General features: G+C 42.3%; 1 protein-coding gene across 1 annotated transcript in view; it reads left to right on the forward strand.

Moving 5' to 3' along the window:
• Positions 1-9,548, forward strand: part of RNF165 (ring finger protein 165) — a 96,500-nt gene extending 86,952 nt beyond the window's left edge. The window contains exons 5-8 of the mRNA XM_039338646.1: positions 152-250; positions 4,005-4,100; positions 5,607-5,710; positions 8,869-9,548. Of these exons, the coding sequence (XP_039194580.1) occupies positions 152-250; positions 4,005-4,100; positions 5,607-5,710; positions 8,869-8,986 (417 nt within the window). The 3' untranslated portion in view covers positions 8,987-9,548. The remainder of the gene's footprint in view (positions 1-151; positions 251-4,004; positions 4,101-5,606; positions 5,711-8,868) is intronic.
• The last annotated feature ends 1,438 nt before the right edge of the window (positions 9,549-10,986 follow it).

Raw genomic sequence — 10,986 nt, forward strand, 5'->3', positions numbered from 1 at the left:
ACCAAACCCTCATGAGAAGGGGGTAGAGGAGTCAACCAAATGGGGAGAGCCCAGTTTGGGAAGCCCGTCAAGGTGTTTAGCGAGGAGCCGTCTTCAGTGGCTCTTTGATGAAGCTGACCCCTCCCCGTTGCGTCTCTTCATCGCTTCGCAGGTGGTCCACGAGATCAGAAATTACCCCCAGTTTCAGCTGCTTGCTCTTCAGGGACTGAATCCAAACCGGCACCCCTCGGCCGTGCGAGAAAGTCATGAGGTGAGTGGCCGAGAGCATTTCGGCATCTGTTGGGTGACTGCCCCACATGGACAGGTTTTAGGGTTTGACTGCACGGGAGTTCAGCTTTGCCCACTTTGAGACTCATGGACTTCAACTCCCAGAGTTCCCCAGCCAACGTGGCCGATTGGGAAATTCTGGGAGTTGTAGTCCACAGGTCTTAAAATGGCCAAGCTCAGCACCCTTGCCTTTAGTGTGTTATTCCTGAAAAGAAGGAGGAGGAGGAGGAGGGGGGGGGAGGAGGAGGAGGGGAGGAGGAGGAGGAGGAGGAGGAGGAGGGTTTGTTATTTTCCCCCTTATTTTTGTCTTGGATGGGAAAGAATCAAACAAAGAGAAAAAAGAAATCTGGAATAGAATAGAGTAGAGTAGAGTAGAACATGGAATAGAATAGAATAGAATAGAATAAGAATAGAATAGAATAGAATAGAATAGAATAGAATAGAATTACAGAATGGAATGGAATGGAGTGGAGTAGAGTAGAATAGAATAGAGTAGAGTATAGAGTAGAGTAGAATAGAATAGAATAGAATAGAATAGAATAGAATAGAATAGAATAGAATAGAATAGAATAGAATAGAATAGAGAAAATGTGGAATGGAATTGAATTGAATGGAGTGGAGTAGAGTAGAGTAGAACATGGAATAGAATAGAATAGAATAGAATAAGAATAGAATAGAATAGAATAAGAATAGAATAGAATAGAATAGAATAGAATAGAATAGAATAGAATAGAATAGAATAGAATAGAATAGAATAGAATAGAATTACAGAATGGAATGGAATGGAGTAGAGTAGAGTAGAACATGGAATAGAATAGAATAGAATAGAATAAGAATAGAATAGAATAGAATAGAATAAGAATAGAATAGAATAGAATAGAATAGAATAGAATAGAATAGAATTACAGAATGGAATGGAATGGAGTGGAGTAGAGTAGAATAGAGTAGAATAGAATAGAATAGAATAGAATAGAATAGAATAGAATAGAATAGAATAGAATAGAATAGAATAGAATAGAGAAAATGTGGAATGGAATTGAATTGAATGGAGTGGAGTAGAGTAGAGTTGAGTAGAATATAAAGTAGAGTAAAGTAGAGTAGAGTAGAATAGAACAGAACAGAAAAGAATAGAATAGAATTACAGAATGGAATGGAATGGAATGGAGTGGAGTAGAGTAGAATAGAATAGAGTAGAGTATAGAGCAGAGCAGAGCAGAGCAGAATAGAATAGAATAGAATAGAATAGAATTACGGAATGGAATGGAATGGAATGGAGTGGAGTAGAGTAGAATAGAATAGAGTAGAGTATAGAATAGAATAGAATAGAATAGAATAGAATAGAATAGAATAGAATAGAATAGAATAGAATAGAGAAAAGGTGGAATGGAATTGAATGGAGTGGAGTAGAGTAGAATAGAGTATATAGAGTAGAGTAAAGTAGAGTAGAATAGAGTAGAACAGAACAGAACAGAACAGAACAGAACAGAATAGAATAGAATAGAATAACAGAATGGAATGGAATGGAGTGGAGTGGAGTGGAGTGAAGTGGATGGAACAGAACAGAACAGAGCTGGAAGGGACCTTGGAGGTCTTCTAGCCCAGCCCCCTGCTCAAGCAGGAGAACCTGCCACCTCACTTCCCTTTGCTAAATATGGATTGGCAGGAGAAGTTGGAGACACAGTCTGACACAAAGACACCTGACTCTCTCCTTACCTTGGCACTGGGAACCCTGCCCACCAGAGACCCAGATGACTTAGAGCAACAGGGAAGACCCCTAAACCGCCTTTGCAAATATTTGCTGTAGACTGATAGCCCTTTGCTAGCAAAAGTCCAGATCCAGACCAGATCCAGGAGAAGACTGGGGCATGCAGAAGAACTCTTCAGAAACTCATGGAAGGCCCCAGAAATTTTGGAAGAGGTCAAAGAAGTGTGTCTGGAGGCTCCCTTTGCTATGAGCTGGTGCCTGGCTGAGCATGTTGTGCGGTCCAGTCTGTGACATGTCAGTGACATGTTGGGGCAAGCCGAAGACATGGACTCTTTGTTTGCAAAGGTTCACCATTCACCAACTTCCTAGTAGGACCTCTTTCTTCAAGGAAGAGAGGTGCCCAACCGTGGTGACTTTAAGTCCTGTGGACTTCAACTCCCAACTTCAAGACCTGTGGACTTCAACTCCCAGAATTCCCAAGTCAGCACGGCTGGCTGGAGAATTCCGGGACTTGAAGTCCACAAGTCTTAAAGTTGCCATGGTTGGACACCTCTCCTCTGGATACACCATCTCCCTGAAGGGTTGGACTACAACTCCCAGAATTCCAAGCTGTTGGTTTACTCGGTGGATCTCTGAAGACCCAGCTTGGAGAAGAGGACCAAGATAACGTAATGGATTAAAAGGCAATACTGGATTTATGGATTGTTTTAAGGATTAAGATTTATAATATGTTTTCTGAGGTTTTTGCGGGTGTTTGTATGTAGGTCTTTGGTTGTTCGGGTTTTCTCCCGCGTAAAATTGGAAGTGTCTTGGCGACGTTTCGACGAAGTCCCATTTGTCATCTTCAGGCTGGTGTTTTCAGCTTCGTGCTTCGAGGAGCAATGTGTTGTCTTAGCTGTTTTCTAAAAAAAAAAAAAAAAAAAAGGAAGAAACAGCTAAGACCACACATTTCTCCTCGAAGCACGAAGCTGAAAACACCAGCCTGAAGATGACGAATGGGACTTTGTCGAAGCGTCGCCAAGACACTTCCAATTTTACGCGGGAGAAAACCCGAATAACCAAAGACCTACATACAAACACTCGCAAAAACCTCAGAAAACAAATATATATATATATATATATATATATATATATATATATATATATATATATATATATATATATATATATATATGTACTTATGTAGTATTTGGGAAATATATGAAAATTATTATGCGCTGGAATTGAAAAAATGATGACTGTTTAGATTGGGATGTTTTTAATAATTTATGGAATGTTTTAAATTACTAGGATGGATTTCTTGTATGACAACCAAGACATGATAAGGCATGATAAGTAACTGGAATTTTGTTTAATCAATTTGAATGAATTAAGGTTTAATATTATCTCGTTATTTTAAAGACATGGATTGACTTTGGGATTACATAAATATAGGGCTGATCAATATTTTATTGCTATTAGGATATCTATTGTGTAGTGGAAGAAGAAATAAATGAGATTGGTGATAAAATGAGGGATGTAAGAGATTAAGAATTAGAATTGATAATTTCTTGTTTTAAATTTAAACTATTGTAATTGTAAACTGATAAAGTTATAATACAGGTTTAAATAGTGAGAGAAATTTAAAATAGAAATGGAATATTTAAATGTATCATGTTAATTGAGGGGAATAGAGAGGGGATAGTGAAATTTATTGAGTTGTGTTGTTTATGTATATCTTTACTTTTGAATGTTTGACCACCGAACCACCATGGTGGGTCCTGAGTACTTTTTCTTAAGAATTTTAAAAAACCAATAAAATGTGTTTTTTAAAAAAAAGATAACGTAACTTTGGGACGAGCCAGGAAGTCTGCACAAAATAATTGCATTTCTGATGAAGAGCATATTTTTTCTCCTTAATGGGCTTTTTATTAAAAAAAAAAAGGAAACTTATTTTTGGGAGGGTCAGATGGAAAAGCTACAGAAACAGCTGGCTAAAACCAGTCTATGGTAGACAGAAGCTCTCTGAAGCTCTTTGCCTTTTCTGATCTAGGAGTTGTTACAACTAGAAGACCGGCTGGGAAGTGTGAGTAGGGGAGCTGTGCAAAACACCATTGAACGGTTCACTTTCCCACACAAATACAAGAAGGTAAGCACTGAGTTAGATCAGCGGTTCACAACCTTTTCTATACCCCGCAGCCCTGGAACGCTTCTGATGTATTCTCGCACGTTCCTTCCTTGCTTCCTCTCATTCTTCTTCCTTCCTTCCTCCCTCCCTCATTCTTCTTCCTCCTTCTTTCCTTCCTTCCTTGCTTCCTCTCATTCTTCTTCCTTCCTTCCCTCCTTCCTCACACTCATTCTTCTTCCTTCCTTCCTTACACTCATTCTTCTTCCTTCCTTCCTTCCTTCCTTACACTCATTCTTCTTCCTTCCTTCCCTCCTTCCTCACACTCATTCTTCTTCCTTCCTTCCCTCCTTCCTCACACTCATTCTTCTTCCTTCCTTCCTTACACTCATTCTTCTTCCTTCCTTCCTTCCTTCCTTACACTCATTCTTCTTCCTTCCTTCCCTCCTTCCTCACACTCATTCTTCTTCCTTCCTTCCTTACACTCATTCTTCTTCCTTCCTTCCTTCCTCTCATTCTTCTTCCTTCCTTCCTTCCTTCCTCCCTCATTCTTCTTCCTTCCTTCCTTCCTTCCTTACACTCATTCTTCTTCCTTCCTTCCCTCCTTCCTCACACTCATTCTTCTTCCTTCCTTCCTTCCTCTCATTCTTCTTCCTTCCTTCCTTCCTTCCTCACACTCATTCTCCTTCCTTCCTTCCTTCCTTCCTTCCTCACACTCATTCTCCCTCCTCCCTTCCTCCCTTCCTTCCTTCCTTCTTTCCTTCCTTCCTTCCTTCCTTCCTTCCATTCTTCTTCCTTCCTTCCTTACATTCATTCTCCTTCCTCCCTTCTTTCCTTCCTCCCTTCCTTCCTTCCTCACACTCATTCTTCTTCCTTCTTCCTTCTTTCTTTCTTTCCTTCCTTCCTTCCTTCCCTCCCTCCCTCCCTCCATCCATCCATCGATCCATCCATCTAGCTATACATCCAACTGTCCTTCCTTCTCTCCAACTGTCTGCCCGTCTGTCTATCCATTCTACCCCTGAATGCTGAAGGAGAGAGAAAAACAAGGCTTGCTTTGATTTCTCTGTTTGTTCCTTGTGACGAAATCTGAAAAACTGGGCTATTTCGAAAGTCAGGGAAAGCTAACAGCGTGCACAGACCAGAGGGCAATAATAATAATAATAAAAACCTTCTTAAGATCAATGTTCTCTTAAAAATGCAGCCTTCCGGAGACTCAGCGGATGCCCTTATGAGGGAACCAATGAAAGTGTGCACTGAGGATGCTTCTCAGCGGGGGCGGGAGGGGGCGGGGGGGGAAGACAAGGTGTATCCATTAACCGTCGTTCCCCAAAGAAATGGGTCGAATTGTGAATTAGAGCTGGTTCCTATCCCTCTCTCTAATTCCCAGTGGAAATTCTTTCCAATATTTCTGGACCACAGCTATGAACTTCTCCATTCTTACTGGCATTTGAGTAGCATCTGTTGTGACGCTGGGCTTTTTTTGTTTTTGTTTTTTTTGGGGTTTTTTTGCTTTGGTGACTTTGCCGACAGCGATGGCCGCAGGAGGACAAAACAGAAAAAGAAGGAGAAGAGTCAGATACGGAAGAGAAATGCACCATCTGTCTTTCAGTGCTTGAAGATGGCGAGGATGTGAGGTATCGCGACTCTGACGGGAATTCTTGTACATCAAATGTCTTAGTTTGGGCCTGGGCAAGAAAAAATTAGCTACTGGTTTTGCCGAAGTGGTGCGAATTGCCTCAATCCCACTTGTCTATCTATCTATCTATCTATCTATCTATCTATCTATCTATCTATCTATCTATCTATCTATTAATTATTCATCTGTCTGTCTATCTATCTATCTATCTATCTATCTATCTATCTATCTATCTATCTATCTATCTATCTATCTATCTATCCATCCATCCAGTGGTGGGATTCAAATGTATGAACAACCGGTTCTCTACATGGATGCCACTTCCGGAAGTCCATTCTGGGCCTGGGCAACAAAAAATTAGCTACCGGTTCTGCCAAAGTGGTGCGAATCGGCTGAATCTCACTCCTGTATGTATGTATGTATGTATGTATGTATGTATGTATGTATGTATGTATGTATCTATCTATCTATCTATCTATCTATCTATCTATCTATCTATCTATCTATCTGTATGTATATCTACCTATGTAAGTCTTTGGTTATTCGGGTTTCCTCCCGTGTCAAATTGGAAGTGTCTTGGCAACGTTTCGACGAACTTTCATCCGTCATCTTCAGGCTGGTGTTTTCGGCTTCGTGCTTCTAGGAGCAATGTGTGATCGTAGCTGTTTCTTCCTTTTAACTGCCAGTGGGGGTATGAACTGATTGGATGAGAGCCTGGCTGTATTCTGATTGGATGGAGGTGTGTTCTGATTGGTTAGGAGCTTGGCTGTACTCTGATTGGATGGGGGGTTGGCTGTGCTCTGATTGGTTGGGGGTGTGTTCTGTTTGGGTGGGGGCTTTTTTGTGCTCAGGTTAGTCTGAGTTGCACGGGGATGTGGGATGGTGAGCTGCATTGCTATTGTTTCACTTCCAATCAGAGCACGGCCACCCCCCCATCCAATCAGAGTACAGCCAAGCTCCTAACCAATCAGAACACACCTCCATACAATCAGAACACAGCCAAGCTCTCATCCAATCAGTTCATACCCCCACTGGCAGTTAAAAGGAAGAAACAGCTATGATCACACATTGCTCCTAGAAGCACGAAGCTGAAAACACCAGCCTGAAGATGATGAATGAGACTTCATCGAAACGTCGCCAAGACACTTCCAATTTGACACGGGAGAAAACCCGAATAATCAAAGACCTACATACAAACACCCACGAAAACCTCAAAAAACAAATATCTATCTGTCTATCTATCTATCTATCTATCTATCTATCTATCTATCTATCTATCTATCTAGCTAGCTAGCTAGCTAGCTAGCTATAATCTAGCTATCTAATCTATCTATCTATTATTCATCTATATCTATCTATCTATTATTCATCTATCTATCTATCTATCTATCTATCTATCTATCTATCTATCTATCATCTATCTATCTATCTAATCTATATTATTCATCTATCTACCTATCTACCTACCTACCTACCTACCTATCTATCTATCTATCTATCTATCTATCTATCTATCTATCTATCTATCTATCTATCTATCTATCTATCTATCTATCTATCCATCCATCCAGTGGTGGAATTCAAATGTGTGAACAACTGGTTCTCTACATGGATGCCGCTTCTGGAAGTCCATTCTGGGCCTGGGCAACAAAAAATTAGCTACCGGTTCTGCTGAACTGGTGTGAACTGGCTGAATCCCACCACTATCCTAGTCAATGAGAGATGTTTTTCTCTCTCAGGACCCAAAGAGAAAAAAAAATATCTCCTGTGAACTTTGTGTAGGTATCAGGAAGGGCATCCGGCTAGTAAACCCTCAGCTCTATCCCAAATGAAAGGATTACAGGGTCATCCAAAGGGAAAAAAACCCCTTGTATACCTCTTTTTTTGACTGAACAATTCAGTTAATATTGAAGTATTTAATATTAATATTTAATACGTTTTGTGCTTTTGAAGTATAGCGTTAAAAACAACATCGACAATAACAACATAGTGTTAAACTAATAACAAACATTCTAGTCTATTCTCTGTTCGAATATTCAAAAAGTACAACATTTTTTTAGCTTGACAGCATTGACACAATCAAATAAGCAACACATTTCTAAACCAAAGCTTACCAATTGTTTAACCATTTAGATTGCGGGGGGTCTTCAAACTTGGCCCTTTTATGACTGGTGGACTTCAACTCCCAGAATTCCTCAGCCAGGAAGCAGTCATCAAAGGGCCAGGTTTGAAGACCCCTGGTCTGGATCCAAGCCCGCAGTTTCATCAAAATGGCCGACTGAGGAATTCTGGGAGTTGAAGTCCACCAGTCATCAAAGGGCCACGTTTGAAGACCCCTGGTCAGGATCCAAGCCTGCAGTTTCATCAAAATGGCCGACTGAGGAATTCTGGGAGTTGAAGTCCACCAATCATAAAAGAGCCAAGTTGGAAGGCCCCTGGTTTGGATCCAAGCCCGTAGTTTCATCAAAATGGCCGACTGAGGAATTCTGGGAGTTGAAGTCCACCAGTCATCAAAGGGCCAAGTTGGAAGACCCCTGCAATAAAAACATATTTAAAAAAGAAAAAAACGAACTAATCAAGAAAGGAGAGGGAGGGAGGGAGGAAGGAGAGGGAAGGAAGGGAGGGAGGGAGATGGGTGGGAGGGAGGGAGGGAGGGTGGAAGGAAGGAAACAGATGGGAGGGAGGAAGGAAGGAGAAGGAAAGGAAGGGAAAGGAAAGGAAAGGGAAGAAAAGGGAAGGGAAGGGAAGGAAAGAAGTTAGAGAGAAGGGAAAGGAAGTAAATGGATGAAGAAGGGAAGGGAAGGAGAGGAGAGGAGGGGAGAGGAAAGGAAAGGAAAGGGGATAAATGGATGAAGAAGGGGAGGGGAGGAGAGCATAGAGTGGAGAGGGGACGAGAGGGGAGAGCGTAGAGTGGAGAGTGGAGAGGGGAGAGGAAGGGAGGGTAGCAAAGACTGCTGATGTTACTTAGTTTGGATAATGAAACATCTGCAAGAAAACAGCCCCGTTCAGAGAGCTCCAAAGACCCCCCTCATTTCAACCCTGAGCCACGAACATTCTCCTTTACAGGTCTTATTTTAATTTCCTGCCATTGCAGTTGATAAAGGCTAATTCTGGCATTTCCCACCTGAGTAACGAGGACTTTTGTTCTTCTTCCAGGCGTTTGCCGTGCATGCATCTCTTTCACCAAGTGTGCGTCGACCAGTGGCTGGCAACCAGCAAGAAATGCCCCATCTGCCGCGTGGACATTGAAACACAACTCGGATTGGACAGCTGAGATGAACCGCCATGGGGGTGAGGGGGGGGGCTGGTGGTGCCCCCTCCCCCGCTTTCTCTTCGTGGTCCTTACGGGGAGGGGCCACCGGGCCCTTTTGCAGCAAAACGTTTTGCCTTCTGAGCCATTTGAGTTTTGGGTTTTTTTTTTGTTGTTGTTCTTTTTTTTTTGAAGAAAGCCTGCAAGCACATTCGCAGATTATTTAATTAAATTAAAAAGAAAAGAAAAGAAAAGAGGAGGACGAGGAGGAGGACAAGAAGAGGAAGAAGAAGGCAACGGCGGCGACAATGATGATTTGATGGTTAAAATATCTAAGTGTAGGAAAGGATGCGAGAATCCTTCTGCGTGGGCCGACACGCAACGGAAACACGGCTTGAAGGCCCGGCAGGAAAGAGATAGTTGTGAAAAAATGGAGGTACTTAGTATCCTAATGTTGGCCTTCCAAATCCTACTTCTGAAAAGGGCTGTATCTATATATAGATATAGATATAGATATATGTAGGTCTTTGGTTATTCGGGTTTTCTCCCGCGTCAGATTGGAAGTGTCTTGGCGACATTTCGACAAAGTCCCATTCGTCATCTTCAGGCTGGTGTTTTCGGCTTCGTGCTTCTAGGAGCAATGTGTGATCATAGCTGTTTCTTCCTTTTAACAGCTACAATCACACATTGCTCCTAGAAGCACGAAGCCGAAAACACAGCCTGAAGATGATGAATGGGACTTCGTCAAAACGTCGCCAAGACACCTCTATGCAAGAGGTGTATATATATATATATATATATATATATATATATATATATATATATATATATATATATACACACCTCTTGCATAAGTAGAAATGCATTAGGGGTTCCTTAGCTGTTTCGTACGGAGGCTGGCAGAGCATGTGCGCTTCAGGAATGTTGTCTTTTGATGCCCCGTTATCTTGTGATGGAAATGTCGTTGTTATATAACCTGCACCAAAACACTGCATTGGGTTTTTTTTGGGGGGGGGGGCGTTGTTTAAGTTTTGTTTTGTTTTACTTTCTTTTTGGACGTGGTCCTTGAGTTTGGGGTTTGGCTGGAACACGGTGAGCAGAAAACATATTTCACAACGGAAGGCAAATCTACGTGTCCCAGGATAATGTCGCAGGATCCCATCGAGTCTCCCCAAGCTTCAGGATTTGTGCTGGCAACTTCTCTCTACGTGGAATAGGTGCTTTGGGCTATTCTGTGAGTCATATTTATGTTGTTGTTAGTTGCGAAGTCATGTCCGACCCATCGCGACCCCATGGACAACGTTCCTCCAGGTCTTCCTGTCCTCTGCCATCGTCTGGAATCCATTTAAGCTCACGTCTACTGCTTCAGTGACTCCATCCAGCCACCTCGTTCTCCATCGTCCCCTTCTTCTCTTGCCCTCCATCTTTTCCAGCATCAGGCTCTTCTCCAGTGAATCCTTCCTTCTCATTAGGTGGCCAAAGGACTTGAGTTTCAACTTCAGGATCTGGCCTTCTAAAGAGCAGTCGGGGTTGATCTCCTCTAGGACCGACCGGTTGGATCGCCTTGCAGGACTCGTATTTATGTGGTGCCCTCCTATTGGTTGATCGGGGTGTTGATTGCCGGTGATTGGCTGTTGTTTCTGTGCTCTGCCAAGCCCTCAGCTCATAAGTATCTGAAAAGCTGGCGCTGATTTCAGCACTCCTATTGACTGACAAGGGGCCTGCTTCCCAGGCTTCCCAGTCCATCCACACACAAATCAACCAATAGGAAGGCGCCACATAACTATGACTCATAGAATAGCCCAAAGCATCTATCCCAGCAAAGAGTTCCCTGAGGATGGGCTCCAGCACAGAAGACTAAACTTTTGTTTCCTGGTGACCGACCCAGATTAGATCTTGGAAAATATCTTGGCCCTTTGATGACTGGTGGACGTCAACAGCTAGAATTCCTCAGTCGGCCATTCTGATGAAACTGCGGGCTTGGATCCAGACCAGGGATCTTCAAACTTGGCTCTTTTTTTTGA

Source organism: Crotalus tigris, unplaced genomic scaffold (assembly GCF_016545835.1).
Source record: "Crotalus tigris isolate CLP2741 ecotype Arizona unplaced genomic scaffold, ASM1654583v1 scf7180000017710.2780689, whole genome shotgun sequence".
In the NCBI taxonomy this organism is placed as follows: Eukaryota; Metazoa; Chordata; class Lepidosauria; order Squamata; family Viperidae; genus Crotalus; species Crotalus tigris.